The sequence below is a fragment of the Amblyomma mixtum genome, chromosome 3 (assembly GCF_055824585.1).
Source record: "Amblyomma mixtum isolate Tamu chromosome 3, ASM5582458v1, whole genome shotgun sequence".
NCBI lineage: Eukaryota > Metazoa > Arthropoda > Arachnida > Ixodida > Ixodidae > Amblyomma > Amblyomma mixtum.
This window is the reverse complement of record NC_143014.1, coordinates 433965029-433982528: the sequence shown is the minus strand read 5'-3', so window position 1 is coordinate 433982528 and position 17500 is coordinate 433965029. Positions and strand designations below refer to the sequence as shown.

General features: G+C 50.2%; 1 protein-coding gene across 1 annotated transcript in view; it reads left to right on the top strand.

Annotated features, from left to right (window-relative positions):
- Positions 1–17500, top strand: part of LOC149358169 (myophilin-like) — a 47798-nt gene that overhangs the window by 23254 nt on the left and 7044 nt on the right. The window contains exons 2-3 of the mRNA XM_089585091.1: positions 14238–14347; positions 17366–17500. The exon at positions 17366–17500 is cut by the window's right edge and continues 76 nt beyond it. Coding sequence (XP_089441217.1) covers positions 14238–14347; positions 17366–17500 — 245 coding nt within the window. The remainder of the gene's footprint in view (positions 1–14237; positions 14348–17365) is intronic.

Here is a 17500-nt window from a genome sequence, read left to right as displayed (position 1 = left end):
TGCTGAGCACGCCTCAGGTGGTCTGGCCGCACCTAAGCTGAGAAGAGCAACACATGCTTGATCCTCTATTAGGTTTCTGCAGGGGCATGTTTCTAGTGAGCATGTTTCTGCTTTTAGAAGAGGCGCTTCTTCGAAATGGTGACACGCCTCTCATGCGCGAGGAAATGAAAGGAACTGCGTCATGGTTCAGCCGCGACCGAAATCTCCAGAGATCACATTAGGGACAAGCTCTGCATGTAGCCGGTCTAACGAAAGTGCTTCCAGCAGAGTACGCCTGCTTTGGCCAGCTTGAATTCTTCGTCAAAGCAGCGAGCGCTTACGCTGCGAGCGTATGATCTTGCGGAAAACAGTGGAAGACGACACAGTCGCGGGCGTAGTTGTTCGTGCACACGAAAGCAGAGTAGTACCTCGTGTTGAATCTGATTCTCAAGGTCGGCTGACACGCTCTGTACGTCACAACGCACGCAGTACGAGGAACAACGCATGCAGCACGAGAAACAACGCGCGCTGAAAGCTCTCTCGGGTGCGCCGAAGTATCCCCGGCTCCTCAACGTGACGTCACGTTGGCTGCCATGGACGAGGTTTCCCTCTCCGCTGTTCTCCTTTCCTACGGTCGCGCGGGGCGCGGGAGATTTAAACATCGCGTTTTTAATTGGTGATTGCGCCACTGTTTTGGATAAAATCGAAAAAATAATTTCACAGACGTGATCACCAATGGCACTACTTCAAAACCCTAAAAAATTAGCTGATTCGAAAACCACCTCAGTATCCCTTTAAGCCTAGGAGCGGCAGAATCGTCACTCTAAATATTAAAATAAAGCAAATTTATCTCTTATATGTTTTCTTATAGGCGAGATGAGACGAAACGAAAGACAGGCGCCCCATTTATGGCCAGTGAACGCACTGAAAAAGGCAGCCACAACAAGAATTCAGTCCGAAGCGAGAGGTCCGGCTTCGACGGGCGCCGCCATGTTTGTCGCCGCGCGGCGGAAATCCAGACGGTTGCCAGATGAGACTACCATCTCATACAGATGTGTTTCCACATTAATAAATTTTATTTTAAAATGTTCTACCGCACTCCTTGGCACCACAGCCAGCTAAACGGTAATTTGAGTAAAGAGCTATCGGTTGTCGCAAAGAAAATATGGTCGATAAAATTCAGTAGTCTGACCCTTTAAAGAAAACGCTGCGCACCACTGTGACATGGAAGAGATGTACGTCGAGGTGGTAGCCACACACCAAAACGTTGCTTTGTTGAAACTAATCCTCCACAAGTGTGGCAAGCTGCAGCGTCTACACGTTCACGCTGTCCGCAAAGAAGTGGAGAAGCAGACGAACTAGACCAAATGCAGTGTGTTGCGCGCAATAATCACGGCGCATTAAATATAGTGCTCAACACACACACACACACGCACACAACAAACACACACACAGATTCTGCGTACATGAGTAAAAATTATTTTATTCTTCTTACTGGAAGAGCTTGAGGAACACTCCAGGACTAGATAATGCTGACTTTATCCTTAGCAGCGTGTAAAGTTCGTAAGCCGCGACAACAACAAGTCACTGGGATACAACTCAGAATGAAGAGGCAAGTGCCCCTCAAAGGCGCCCCTAAAGCAAATGGCGTTGACCGATTATCCCCCTTGACCGATCCCCTTGGACCTGATAGGGTGAAATCGCAGGGGGTGGCAGATTAATGGGGAATCACCACGGCTTAACTGCACTAACTGCGGAGTCACGAAAATAAGTCGATTCCATTTTGCTGGAGGGCCTCCTTTAAGCGGCTTCTGCCGCGTCGTTCTTGACTTGCATCCCACTTACAGATACGACCTCAGCAACGATTCCGTGGCTTCACCTGGCCGATGTGCGTGGTCTCGCAGCAACCGACGCAAGGCCGGTTTTGCATGAAGACTCCTTCCGAGCGCCGCTTCTTCCGGTTCAGTTCGGTCCAGACGGGATGTCGCTGACGAAGCCACGTGATCGTCTCCAGCGTCGATGTGACGTCCAAATAGTGAACGTGCAGCCTCTGCAGCTGAGGAAGCGCGTCCTCCATGAGCTCGACGAAGAACGCATCCGAGCTGTTGGGAGTGTAGGCCTCTGTCAGTACGTACAGTTCCCGCAAACTGTCGACCTCCGAAAGCGCCACCGCGAAGGCGTTCAATCCTAGCGGCATGTCACGAGCAGTTATAGTCAGCGTGCGCAGATTCACGTTCGCGCGCAAGACTTGGCTGAGTGTTCGATAGCAGCTGTTCGTTGATCTCATCTCCACCGGAAGACTGTCCAGGCTCACACGCAGTTTAGCGACGCGGCACTGTCGCAAAAACGCTAGGGACTTGAGATGCACCGTTTCGTCTAAGCTCAGTTTCCTCAGATTGTCTCTTCCGTCCAGCACTTCGAAAGAGTCCTCGGCGAGGTCCAGCGGAGAGTGACAGTATTCGCACGGAAAGTCGCGCTCCCGACGAACATCCAGCTCTTCCAAATTCCGGCAACCTCGGACCAAGAACTTCAGTGAGTCGGCATTGTTCACAGCACAGGGAGTGAGCGCCAACGCCCGCAGGCTGGGCAGCGCTGATCCCAGGTCGATCAAGCCGGTCGAGTCACAAGCAAAATGAAAGTTCATTAGGTTCAGCTCGGTCACGCCGGACAGGCAAGTAGCCAAGAATAGCTGTAAGGGCTCCATGTGTGAGTAACTGGCGCTCAGTCTTCGGTTTTTACCGAATATTGAGAAAACAGCAAGCGAGGCTGACCTGACGTCTTTCCAAAGTTCAGGCTTCGAGACGGCTTGGAGAAGGTTGCTGGGTCCTTCCGCGTCGATTTCTACGAACACGACGACATTCTCGATGTTTGGAGGCGGACGGTCATTGTGTAAAAGTCGGGAAAAGCAGACTAACTTCCAATTTGCTGGCGACTTCAGGACGTAGTAGAGGGTGCCATCAATTACTTCGAAGCTCTGCATAATTGGGTAGGACGTCCAGGACCCGGCAGTGCGCAGAGCTGCCGGCGCCAAAACCACTTCCCACGTGTACGAAAACCCTGCCATTCGCGGTCGCACAAGCATCAGCTCCCTGCATGCTATGTGACCCGGATTTCCGTCCACTTCTTTGCGGACAGCGTGAACGTGTAGACGCTGCAGCTTGCCACATTTGTGGAGGATTAGTTTGAACAAAGCAACGTTTTGGTGTGTGGCTACCACCTCGACGTACATCTCTTCCAGGTCGATTTCTCGCGACTCGGACGAGACGGTCATCTCCAAAACGGCATTGTCCAACCACGAATCGTAGTGGCGCTCTTCGTGAAGAGTCCACGCTACCTTCTTCAGTTTTTTCAGGTTCAGGAGCAAACGAAACAACTTCATGGGCTCGACGACGCAGCCGACAATGTCCAACTCTCGGAGATTTCTGCAGGTAGACGCAAAGTCGAGCAAGGCACACTGAGGGAGAGCTAGGCAGCTTGAGAAATGCAGTGTTTGCACATGGCGCGAAAGTAGACGTCGAGGGAATTCGACCAGTGTTATCTCGTCCGCGTCACAGTTGAACGTTAGCGTGCGGACAAGTCTTGCCTGCAGTGCTACGTACTTGAGTCTGGGGGCTGCTTGGGCAAAGGCGAGAAGAGAGGCTCCGTCAAGCAAGCTGAGTATTTCCTCCCAAAGGACATCCGGCAGAGAATCGATGAGCGCCATGGTACGGGAGACAGTGGACGCCTCTAGCGTGCTACCGGAACTGGAGTAACCGCGGGAGCACGCGCGCCGCCAGTGCGCGTGCGAAAATCTCCTTGACGGCGCCGGATGGCGCCACGTACCCGGCAGCTACGCGCGCGCCTGAAACGTCGAGACTAGAGTTCTGTATATGCTACCTTATATGCTACCTTTGGTAGCATATAAGCATGTATATGCTACCTTTGGTAGCATATACAGTAACTCTAGTCGAGACTAAAGCCCCTCGATAATTTGAAAGTAGCGACACTCTCCTCCACTCCGGCGTTTTCCTCCTCGAATATCCTCGCCCGCCAGCGTCGCGCGCACCACACGGCACGCTTTTTTGGCCATCGCTCGCTCGCTGTCCGGGCAGTTGGTTGACACATGCGCGCGTTCTTAAGTTCGCGCTTTTTCCACGCTGTGTTATTGAATACAAACACGAGAAAGACATGCGACACGCGTGACTACCACGAGCCACATAAATTAGCGTCTCATACGAGCAATGAAAGTGCCAATTACGAGCGCTTGCGGCACGAAGAAAACCTCTTGCTGCATACATCTCACATTCTTTTTGACTTTTCAATACCGTCTGTCTCAACGCGGCATAGTATATGAAGCATAATGTTTACAATATATTTGAACATTCCTGAATATTTTCAGCATACCAATGTTTAGTTAAATGTAGATTCACTTCGAACTAATTATCGCGTAAGTACAGTTTATGTATGAAGTTGTTCACGAGTGGAGTTTCAGAAGTGGGATGGTTGCTGGGAACAAGCTGGAGCATTTGCTTCGATGGCCGTCCTAAAATTTTTCATTAAGGTTCAGTCTGAGTTTGGCACCCCGCAGTGCACATGCAACGGATTAATCGTTTTTGTAGTTGAGAATTTTCGCGGCGGCTTGAAAACGAATATGAACTTTTTCCTATTAAGCATGAAACGACTTCAGCTCCCGCTGTCGGCGACCTTGAGGTGATGTCAAGCCGAAGCCGAGAGCCAAAGATCCGCGCACCGATTTTCAGTCATCCAAGGAAAGTGTCCGCACCCCAAAATTTGGCCCTCTCAACCACCGAAATTTGACCTTGTCTGAATTTCATCAAAATTGGTGTCAGGCCGAATTTTAATATGACCAATTCAATGGTGAGCTCCAAAATTAGGGGGCTATCCCCAAAATTTGTCTCTCTGGAACCCATAAATTTGACGTCGTCCATATCTGACCAACATTGGGGTCCAACCTAATTTGACTATGGGAAACTCAGTGTTGGCTTCCAACTTTAGGTAGACCACCCCCAAAGTTTGGCACACTTGGGAATTTTCCGCCCACATTCTATTCCTTTTTAAATCCGCTTAAAGAGATGTTACGTTAGGAAAGAAATAAACTGCTAGCAACAACCGTGAATAAACCCAAGAGAAAGTTATAGGGTCTTAGCAATTTGGTCAGCCACAGTCAAGGCTATCTTAAAGCAAGTGCCTGACTAATATAAGTCTTGAGTTAAATACAGTCACAATATGACACACAGTTTTTCAGATGCAATGTTTATTACAGATGAGTCGTGTAGTTTTACGCCGAAAATATACATAAAAACCACGAATAAGCCAGCTGTGGACATCTGTCACCCGTTGGGTGCAGTGCTCAAAACAAAACACAGAAAACAAAAACATACTTAGGGAAATGAAACAGCTCAGATGCAGGCCTAGAGTTTTTGAGCGGATGATGTATTCAACAAAAGGCTACGCGACCATCCTCAACTAAGGCAAATGATCAGAAACTGTAGCAATGAATTTACAAAAATGGCATGCATTGGATATTTACAATACTTGAGTACATTCAGGCAACAATGGAAAGCACTGAAGTGATTAAAAAATGAATTATTTATGTGAATGCAATATGAGGTCTTTTCCGAGAATGTCGCGTTGATAATCTTGAGTAAAGCAGAAATGTGGGCAAGTTTGTACGTATTCATTTTTGATACAGCGCAACAAAGACGGGACGTGGAAACTGAGGGGTAAAGACAAACAGGCGCTGACTAACAACAGGGTTTATTGAAAAAAACACACAAATATATAGACAGAGTTAGGAAAGATTAATCGCCACCATAGTCAACTCATGCCACATGTGACACCAGATACCCAATCTCCCCTTCGGAAAGGGCGACCGATGGGCAACTAATGCACGTTGCGCCCTTCTCACGTATAAAAAAAGCTTCAATAACTTCTCGCGTCATCTTATCACTATGGCGGAACACGATGTTGGTGTTCATAGAGTCGGGGGTACATTTGCATTTCTTGCAACGGAATGCACATTTAGCGAGAGGGTCTCCTTCTGATTTTCTTTTTTCGTAATCTTTTTCATGTTTACATTTGCACTTTCTGCAGTCGACCGCCACGTGTGACAGGGGGTCTTTTTTTCTGGTGTTCTCATGTTCCATGATTAATCTTTCCTAACTTTGTCTATATATTTGTGTGTTTTTTTCAATAAACCCAGTTGTTAGTCAGCGCCTGTTTGTCTTCACCCCTCAGTTTCCACGTCCCGTCTTTGTTGCGCTGTTTCAAAAATGAATTGATAATCTTACCTGGTAGAAGCGTAAAGGTTCAGCAAAACAACAAATAAGCGTAGATCGTTAGACAAGTTGCGTTCATAAAAAAAAATCTAGGTTAAATCTCGCTCGGGACATGCGCCGCATTACTGCGATGTGCACCATTACCAGAGGTTCGAAAAATTTACCGTACCGCGGATACCGCTGCACGCATACCAACACTTTTGCTTCCACACTTGCTAACACATGCACACACACTGTATGCATCAGCCGCCGCTATTATAGCACGTTGAGCGGAACCATGAAGTGACAACAATAACACGCATAACGACGCAAAATGATCAGTGAATTAAGTGAGGTTGTTGGCTTTGTGATGCGCATGCATGCAGTTTCAGTATACACAGTCGCTTGGAAGAAATGCACAGTTGCTCGCAGAGGTGGGCAGTCTTCGTAGGGGTAAAGTTCTTGCGGCCGATGTTGTGCAGCCGCTTTTTTCTTCTAATGCTGTCTTTCTTGCCGCTCGGAATCGCGAAAAGAACAAAGGCTTTTTCACGCCGGCTTGTGCACTGAAATGCGCAGCAACTCGGCATAGTGCTGCACTGAAAGAGCGCGAATAACGCGAAGTGCAAGCGCGCAATGCCAGGGAGCTCGGTCGTAGCAGCGGCGGCTGGCTAAAAAATGGCGCTGACGAAAAATGAAAACACAAAAAGAGCGAAGTTTCCGCGCGCTTTTCTCGGAGACCGCCCGCGGAGCCAATCACCGTTGAGAAACGCGCCGATGGGAGAGGTGAGTGAGGAGGATCGGCGAGGGTGCGCGGCACGGCGGCATAGTTCACAGAAAGACGCTACTTTCAAATTATCGAGGGGCTTTAGTCGAGACCAGTCAGCGCCTGCTTACTGGCGGTGGGCGGTCTCCCGGTACTTCAGTAACGCCAGCGGCAAAACGGTACACGGTACGCACGCTGGGGAATTTCTCGCCACCGAGCTCCGTCGGAAGAGCGAGATGGGCAGATGTCTTCTCAGTGACGACCGGCGTCTCACCTAGAGAAATGTCAAACTTGCAGTTTCATTGAAGGCTCAACAGCAGCGAAAAGTACGCGGGGAAAGCAGATACTACTACTATTACTTGTGGCTACGAAGGGGGGGTACGCTCGCATTCTGCCACCCTTTGAATGGGGGCACTGCTTGGAGCGGGGTGGGGATGGGGGGGATGAACGGCAGCGCGCTGGGAGTGGCGCGCGCACGTTGGGGCTTGCTGGGGGCAAGCGGCGTGGCCTCCGACCAGCCGGAAGGCTAGCCAGGGGCGCAGGAAGGACTTGATTTCACTTGAATTATTGTGGGATATTCTTGGGTGGGGGGATACTGGTCCCGACGTATGTTGGCGATGTTCTCGGCATCACTCATGGGGACCAGGGGGAAGGGAAGTGGGAGATGGGAGGGGTAAGGGGAGGGAAGGACTGCTTGGAAGCCGGAGCTGTCACGTGGGTTAATCCTCGTGACAGCAGGTGAAGACCGCAGGTAACCGCTCCGAGGTAGCGGCGCGGCGGGGGACGCTGAATACCGGCATTTCTGCCGGCGCGTGGGGGCTGTAGACACAGCAGTGGCAGCTGGAAGTTAGCACCACGAGGGCCTGCGGGCTTTAGCAGGAGCACTATCCTGGGTAGTACGCTGGAGGCTGCACCATGGGGGCAGCAGGATGGGTGAAGTTGCTAGTGACCGCCATGATTAGCGGCGCGATGAGGCCCCGCGCACACCAGTGCACGTGGGGAGGGCAGAGGGCAGCAGGTAGGCCGCTCTCGCACCCGGGTGGAGCACGGCAGTCCTTGATGAGGCGGGCAGGCCGCCGCCATCGGTGTCCGCTGTGCCGGCTGCTGGGGGTATCCAGGAAACAGGGGCCGCCGCCGCTGCAGCTGACGACGGCGTCCCGATGGGTGTCGGCTACGCGGCCGCCGAAACGGCCGACGAGTAGGGAGGCCTACTTGAAGTAGGAGCGCGGCCGCCTAAGCGACCGACGGCTGGCGGAGAAGCCCTAGGGGCGGGAGGGCGCCGGACGGCGCTGGGCGCGCGCGAGGCTCCTCGGGCTCATCTAAAGGGCAGGCACGAGGTGCAGGCGGGCGCGGCGGGGGCTTAAGCACGGCGGTAACATCGGCGGGCGCGAGTACTTTGCGAGAGAAGTCGAAAGGAACATCCGCTCTCCTCGAGGCTCCAGGCCACGAATATTGCAGATAGAGAAAGTGGGGCTGCAGCCATAAGGAGTGTCGGGCGGTCGGGCCTTAGCAATCCGAGGAGAGGCTGGTGGTTTGTAACCAAGGTGAATTTACGGCCCAACAGATAGTATCGGAATCTCGTGACCCCAAAAACTAGTGTCAGCGCCTCACGCTCCAGTTGCGAGTAATTCCGCTTGGCTTTAGTAAGAGTCCTTGAACGGAATCCTATCGGTCTGTAGACGCTGCCTACTGTGTGAAACAGTACTGCGCCAATGCCGTGTAGCGAAGCGTCGCACTCTAGCTTCAGTTCCTTTAACGGGTCAAAATGGGCAAGCACTTCGGCATCCTTGAGACTGTTTGGCCTTGACGAACGCAGTTTCCTGGGGGTGGTTCCACTGCCATCGCGCATTGTTTTCAAGTAACTGGGACAACACGGTTGACATGTTCGGCAGAAACCTTGAATAAAATGTTGCCATTCCGACGAACGAACGCAGCTCGGTCACGTTACGAGAGCTTGGTACTTTCATGATAGCTTACACGTTCTTTTCCGTCGGGTGAAGACTGAGACGATCGATACAGTGTCCCAGGTAAGTAACCTATGGCTGGCTGAAATTGCATTTGTCGTGTCGCAGCTTTACGCCGTGGTCTCGAAATCGCTGCAACAGTTTTCAGCCGAGCTCCGTTGTCTTCCGCCTTTTCAGACACAAGCACGTCATCTAAGTATGCCTGAACTGCAGGCAAGCCCTCTAGAATGGTGTCCATCTTCCCTTGAAATATAGCGGGAGAAGAGGAAATGCCGAACGGCAGCCTGTTGTAACAGAAGAGCCCTTGGTGCGTATTAATCACGTACAGCTTGCGTGAAGCTTCGTCTAGTGGCACCTGGTTGTAGGCGTCTTTCAGATCGAGTGTACTAAAAACTTCACCACCGCTTAACGACGCGAACATGTCTTCAATTACATGAAGGGGATGCTGTTCAAGTACACAAGCCTGATTCAAGGTGGCTTTAAAATCTCCGCAAATCCGCACTGTGCCATCTTTTTTAAGCACTGGTACTATGGGGGTCGCCCAGTCCGAATATTTTATGAGCGATATTATGCATAGCGACACTAGCCGATCTAACTCTTTTGCAACTTTGTCGCGGAGCGCGTACGGAAGCGGCCTTGCCTTGCAAAACTTGCTAACCGAACCGTCCCTCAGCTCCAAGCTGGCTGGGGGTCCCTTCATCAGGCCCAATTCCTCCGAGAAGACATCCTCGTAGTTATTCCGTAAGGCATGCGCATTGATGTGGCTGATGGCTTCTCCCGCCACTGGCACTTCACCTTTACTGACTTGCAGTACCGGAACTCCAGCTCTATCCAGCAGGGTTAACAGGTCTCGCCCGCACAGGCTTAATCCGGTGCAGTATAGTACTATGAGGGTGCATTCAACTGACACACCTTGGTGCGCAACAACTATAGCTGAAGCTCGCCAAACACAGGCAGCCTTCCAGCGTAGCACGGAAGTTTCAGATGTGCAGGCTTCAATTTTGGCCAGTGTTTGCAATGCTTATCGAAAACCTGTCGCGCTATGACGCATACTGGTGATCCTGTGTCTACTTCCATTGCCAGTTCTACACCGCCCCAATTGAATGTGCGGCGAATTGGCGGCTCGAGACACTTCGTTCGCGCCGACAGCAAAGTCCTGATATGAGCATTTTAATAGCAATCTTCCGATGTGGTTTTTTGCACTGTTAATGTTTGGCCATGAGGCCCAGGTGCAGCCGCCCGGAGTTGCAATGCTTGTCACGGTGATTGGGACACATTTTTGCGGGGTGTCCACGTTGAACACAGGGATAACAGCGCGATTTGGCCCAGCAGCACCTGTTCGCTTCGCGGCTTCGTCTAGTTTTAACTCTTTCTTTGCCAGAAGTTGTTTCCGTACTGCACCTGAGCGTACACCGCAGACAATCCTATCTCGGATCATCCTGTCAAGGCAACTGCCGAAGTTGCAGTTGTCTCCGATGCGGCGGATCTCGACGAGGAAAGCCTGAATAGATTCTCCCTCCAGTTGGCAACGACTGAAGAATTTGTAGCTCTCCGAAATTTCGTTCCGTTTTGGGTCATAGTATTCATTCAAGGCTTTGATAGCTTCGTCATAACTCAGAGTTCGGCGCCTGAGGAGCCACCCTTCCGGCAAGGATTTGAATAGTCTGCGTGCTCAGTGCAGCCACAAGAAGTGTTCTCTTCTTACTTGACTCAGCGATGCCACTTGCTTCGAAATACGCCTCCACTTTGATCAAGTACGGCTTCCACTTATCTGTGCTTTCGTCGAAGCTCGGGAGCATCTGGAAGGCCATGGAAGTCGCTGGCAGTGCTGTCTTCAGGGCCGGAGTGTCTGGGTCTGCCTTGACAGCGTGGGTGTCGTTTCGACTCGTCACCACTGCAACATAGCCGCCGCCGATAGGCCACGGCAGGAACGGAACGAGCGTACACGCCTGGGAACGAGACAGGCAGAAACCCACGTTTATTGCAACAGAGAGTGATTATATAGTATTCCAGGGGAGAGAGGGAATGGAAAGGGGGGACATGGTGAGGTAGAAAGAAAACTTCACGCTTGCGCAGTGTGTAGCCCGCACAATGACACAGCGGCCGATACAACAGGCGGTGAAACAGGAAGTCTGGTAGCTCAGCACCTACAAAAGAAAGGCGGGAAGGGGTTAGAAAGAAGTGGGGTGGTGGAGACATACATGGAAAGGATGGTGTTACGAAAGGGAGGTGAGGAGGCAGCCGAAGGTTGGCCCGGCTGGTAGGCCGAGTAATCGAAGCTAAACTCCTCAAACTTGTCGAAGCTCGATAACTAATTTCATGCGATAGGACGTAAAGGCTGGGCAGGTACACAGGTAGTGTTTCAGCGTCTTGTTGAGTGCAATGCAGGACAATGGCTATCATGGAAAACCTGTTTCCTCCTCTGTCTCTTTGTCGCCGACTGTCACGCGTCGGCACAGTGCTGGAAAGGCAGGGGTGGGGGGGAGTGATTAGCTCACTCATGGGGGAAGCGGTGGTGATGGTGATGGTTTCTTTTGTAACGGGTGGTTACAGATATGTCTGCACCCTAGCTAAAAAAGAACATGAGAAACCGAACAAACAAGTTTTTGCTTGCCGCGCGGAATTGGAGGTAATTTTGCTACACTCGAGCAGCAGTCATGGAATCGGAATGCGTATGTTATGTACAGTCAGGTCGCGGAACACTTCGGCTTTTATGCGAATTTTATGTGACTAATTCCTCTCAACTAGGAATATTGCAGCGAAATGTTTTCAGTGGTTAGTACTGCCTGAGGCGCATTATCTGTCGTCGTGCAGGGTAAAAATTTTGCATAAGCTCATGAACACAACTATTGCGGTTTTAAAGCACGCGCCAGCAGTGTGTTGCAAGTAAATCCTGTTTCGTGATATTTGCCCATTGCGAAGTCTGATGCGCAACTTGGCATGTATTATTACATTGTAGCAAAATGACTCCTAGGCCACTGGTGGCAATTATTAGCGTTTCCACCTGGAATGACGGAAATGGCTCGAAGTTTCAGAGAGCCACCTGATAGCTTTCACCAATGCCACGAAGTAAGGAGCAAAGTTTGTTCCAAGACCGCCGCCCTTCGCAATTTTCACGCCGGGTGTACCTTCAATAGAATATGTGGCTGGCTTTGAACCTCAGAAAGAGTGCTGGCCAAATAGCAAGCTGCCCTAGTAAGGCACAACTATTGGGACTGCCCACTGAAATTGGTTTTGCTTATAATCTGCGGATGTCATTTCTTACCAGATCCAGCTTTCTGAGACATTACTTTTAATTGTGAGGGAAATGTGGAATATCGCAAAATGCTGTTATGAACATATTTCGGGAAGTTTGTCCTGCGTTCATGCCAAGTAGGTAAGACTCACATAGAAAACCAATAGGATATATTTTTGACAAAACTACAAAAATGCCGCGGAGGGATCTGTGGATATATTTATTGTGGTGCAATCTTACGATATGCGAAATACTTGCGTTCATAAACAATATCCCATTGAAAGAATGCGCTTTTCCAGTTCTGGGTATGTTCCACAACAGGTAATATGCAAGTGCGTCACGGACTGTACATTCCTTCTTTGACCTGTAAGTGGTCTGTACGCATTACTGCTGTCGTATCCTCCACAAGGGCCGAAAGTGTTGCTATTGAGGCGGCTTTACGGAAGTTAGGGTCTTGTCCGGCTCAACCTGTTGTCATCCTAACAGATTCTAAATCTCCCCTTCAGAGGTTAGAGCGCGGGTTCCCTACTGACACCTTGTATGTAAGCTCTCTACGCTTGGTAGAGAATCTGCACAGCAGAGGCTTTACTCTGTTTCCAATTGGTGCCCTCTAGAGTCAGAGGCAATGAGGTGGCAGACAGTCTCTCCCATAAAGCTCTGTCAAGAAATTCATAAAAAAAGTCCCTCCAGGTGCAAAACGTCTCTTCAGAAAAAAGGTGCTCGATCATTTCAGTACCCTGTGGAGTGCACCCCACAAGCCATGTGTGACCAAGGGTCTGAGAAGATCCCAGGCCACCCTACTACATCGAATTCGAATGGGCTCTGCTCGTACTCCTGCCTGGATGCTTAAGACGGACATGGCATCGTCTCCGCTATTTTCTATATGCGGCGTGCGCGGGGATATAGAACATTATATTATGTACTGCCCAGAGTACAACGCGGAAAGGTATACGTGATGTCCGCTTCCTTCAAGAGGACATGAGCCTTTCACAGTACAGTTCAGGACGTTGTCTACCCGAGTGGGAACCAGACATGCAGAAGGGAGGCTTCACGCTTTCTTTTAACATTCCTGCAGGACACTTATTTTGACTAAATGGTGACAGCAGGAACAGTCTATGGTCTACTGTGATTTAACGTGTGCGTAGATGGTGTCTTCTGGAGTGGTCTGTTATTCTGTGAGTGAATGTGTGCATAGATGGTGGCACTGCAATGGACTATGTTCTACTGTGACTGAATGTGTGTATAGATGGTGACTTCTGGAGTGGATAATGTTGTGCTGTGAGCGAATGTGTGCATAGTGGTGACTGCGGGAGTGGACTATGTTCTATTATAAGTGACTGTGCGCATAGCGGGGCAGATATGACCGGCTTTAATACATTATTCACATATAATTGACGCTACGGTGTAGCAATTGCCGGCAGAAAAAGCAAGGCTAATTCCACCGGTAGCATACAACAACTCAACTCAACTCTACATCAGTGCCTAAAAAGGCAGGAACATACAAAACAGAATTCCTACCATAATAAGCGTGTACAGATGGTACTTGACGCGCTTATCTGATGCCTGAATGCCAAAACTCTTGCACTTTATAGTCAGCCGCGCTTCCACCTTAGTCTTCACCATCTCTTCGCATTCCACAAAAATGCGAATTAGCAACTCGCTTCCTACAATTTGAGGCATAGCGTATCGCTAAATGAGCTGCGCAAGCATTGTGAACGCGAGAATCCAGAACAAAGCCAACACACACAGACCGACACTGCCGCGGGGGGCCGCGGCTGCACGGTCAACTCACGGACAGCCATATTGGATTGCCAGTAGCGCCACCTGTATACGCCGTTAAAGTTGCTGACAGCCTTATTTATTTCTTGAGCATATTGCAAACTCTATCAGACTAAACTAAGGTATGCCTCCTCCATTTCAATTAAAATCTTGGATGGAGAGATTGGTCCCATTTCGTCTGTCAGGGGAAACGTGCCGACTTACCTGCGTCCAGTGTAGTACTGGCCGCCCCTCCTGATGCCCATGCACCCACTGCGCAGCGCGACAACACCAAGGAGAGCCAGATCCTGATGTGGATCTGGAACTGCCTCGAGATGGTCAGCTGTCTCGACTACGACCAGTTCCTCAAGGACGGAGTGGCCCTGTGCAAGTAAGCCACAGCTTGTTCGTATATCACTTGGAATTTTAGTGCCACGCAGGTGAAAAGGACAGCAATTTCACTCCGCATGCAGGGCATGTAAGGGCGTCACAGGGAAAACGCTCCCACTCTGTTCAGACCACATCGCCAGTTAAACAGAGTTATAAGAGAAGCATGGCAGCATTAACTGCACAAAGCATGGCACAGGTCATGGCACAGGTTATGGCACAGGTTATGGCACAGGTTATGGCACACGGCATGGCACACGGCATGGCACACGGCATGGCACACGGCATGGCACAAAGCATGGCACAAAGCATGGCGAACGAGACATATGGCAAGAGACATATGGCAAGAGACATATGGCAAGAGACATATGGCAAGAGACATATGGCAAGAGACATATGGCAAGAGACATATGGCAAGAGACATGGCACACAGTATGGAGCATGAGCCGTGGCACGAGACGTGGCACACAGTATGGAGCACGAGACGCGGCACGAGACGCGGCACGAGACGCGGCAGGAAACGCGACACGAAACGCGACACGAGACGCGACACGAGGCGTGGCACGCACGAAGTGTGGCTCTTGTTTTCATGATTCCTGACTAAATCAGTCTCTAGTGCCTGGCTCATATAAAGCCAGCCTCCAATTGCAGCGCCGTTGTGTTCCGTCATTCATTTACACTTGGCCGTTGTCATACAACACAGTACTTCAACCTAACGAGGCGCGAAGAGAAAAGGGGGCGACGGGTTAAAGCCCCTTATATGCGGCTTGACGAAGACTGACCAGCTTGTGTACAGCTCGGCCAGCAGTTCTTAATTTGTATACTGTATACAGCATGCTGTTTAATTTGCACATTGATAGTTTGCAAGTTAAACAGCATGCTGACGCAAGTTTAAAAAATGACAGCATTTCCTGTTCGCTTTTCACACTATCAGTTGGCACATCCAAATCGCACCCTTCACATCAAAACACTTCAGACAAAACACGTTCACTTTTAAACACATACACATTTCAAAACACATGCAGATTGACACACTTCAGTTTGAAAACCGAAGCCTGTAAAACTGAAAAGGTTCAACGCCATTCAGAAAAAAAGGCTATTTCATGGCAAGTCAAAACACGGCATCCGAGAAAGTTAGCAACGCATGACTGAGGCATCAAACCCAAGAAAGTACAAACACAAATATACACAAAATCGTGAGGCGTTGCCTGTATAAGGAAAGATGTATGATTTGCTCGTTTTGGCTGCAGGATAAGCATGGAACGACCGTCCTCCTTGTGATAACGCAGTTTTCTACTTCTGGAATGCGAGCATGAAGTAAATGCTGTAAGCACAATACGATTTACTTTAATCGTATGAGCAGCCGCGGTGGCTCAGTGGTTATGGTGCTCGGCTGCTGACCCGAAAGACGCGGGTTCGATCCCGGCCGCGGCGGTTGAATTTCTTTGGAGGAGAAATTCTAGAGGCCCGTGTACTGTGCGATGTCAGTGCACGTTAAAGAACCCCAGGTGGTCGAAATTTCCGGAGCCCTCCACTACGGCGCCTCTCATAGCCTTAGTCGCTTTGGGACGTTAAACCCCATAAACCAACCAAACCTTAATCGTATGAGTATACACAGTCGCTATAGAAGAGAACACGGGGAACGCATGGTCTCAGCACTTCACGAAACGCTGCCGCCGAGAGTCGGCGAGAATTAACGCGTGTTAATGAACCCCAGGTAGCCTAAAATAATCCGGAGCCCTCCACTTCCACGGCCATGATAACCCATATGTGTCGCCTCTGGACGATAAATCCTACAGTTTACGATGTGGCTTCGATGTCGAAAAATTGCGAAGGGTGCACTTATGACTACTTACGTGCTTTGAATGCAAAAGCGGTTTTCCTGTTTTTTTTATTTATTTATAAATGTTTTTCTCTCCCCTCCTAATGACATACTTACTCATTAGCATACAGTCGTAAGGCAAGGCATACGCTATACGTTCACCATTGTTCGCCATGAAGCAACGTTTTTTTTTTTGGGGGGGGGGGGGGGGGGAAGGGGGGAGGGAGGCCGCGTGCTGGCCTCGCAGTCTGAAAGTCCTTCGGAAGAGATTTTAATTTTCTTTGTTACCACGGTGACGTCATGTGGGATATTTCCTGACCACTTTTGCACTCAACGACGACAACGACGGGTTTCGTTGGAGGTCCCCTGACAGTCATGTATTATGGGACCTCCTTCTGTGCTGATTTTATTAAAAGAAAAAGAAAAAATCCTGCACAGTCTGGCTTCCGAAGCGGTTTAAGTACAGCCGATTTCTTAGAAAAATTTAATGACGTAATTTCTAAGAAGATTGATAATAGTAAATTGTACTTGCTATCTACTCATCGATCTTCAAAAGGCATTCGACACAACTGACCATGGCCCCGCCGCGGTGGCTCAGTGGTTACGGCGCTCGGCTGCTGACCCGAAAGACGCGGGCTCGATCCCGGCCGCGGCGGACGAATTTCGATGAAGGCGAAATTCTAGAGGCCCGTGTACTGTGCGATGTCAGTTGCAGGTTGAAGAACCCCAGGTGGTCGAAATTTCCGGAGCCCTCCACTAAGGCGCCCCTCATAGCCTGAGTTGCTTTGGGACGTTAAACCTTAACAAACCAAACAATTGACCATGACCTATTGTTAACTGAATTAGACGTCTTTTGTTTTAGAGGCCCATACCGAGGTTTATTCAGAAAGTTGGCGGGGGCTTAGCTTTGGTTAAGCCTGGTAGATTGCGAAAGCTGGTGTTTTATACTGCATATGCAGCGCGTCTAGTGGAGTACCGCGTCTAGTGTCGCCCCGTGCCAAGCGGCCACCGTTACCCGACGAGTCGAGTTGGTAGCCCGCCTCTCGCTCCTGGTATGACGTCACGCTGTGACGTCACTAGGCATGGTATGACGTCACGGGTCATTGTAAAGGTCAAATGTGCCAAGTGGCCGCCCGAAGGGCCGTTCTTGGGAGTAGTACTGCTTTCGCAATAAAAGCGCTCCCTGCGTGTGGTGCGCAGGCTGATGAACCACCTTCGGCCGGGTTCGGTGAACATGGAGGAAGTGAGCAGTGGAACAGACTTCCGCCAGAAGCGGCGAAACATCGAGCTCTTCCTGCGTGCCGCCAAGGCGTACGGCGTCCAGGAGCGGCTGCT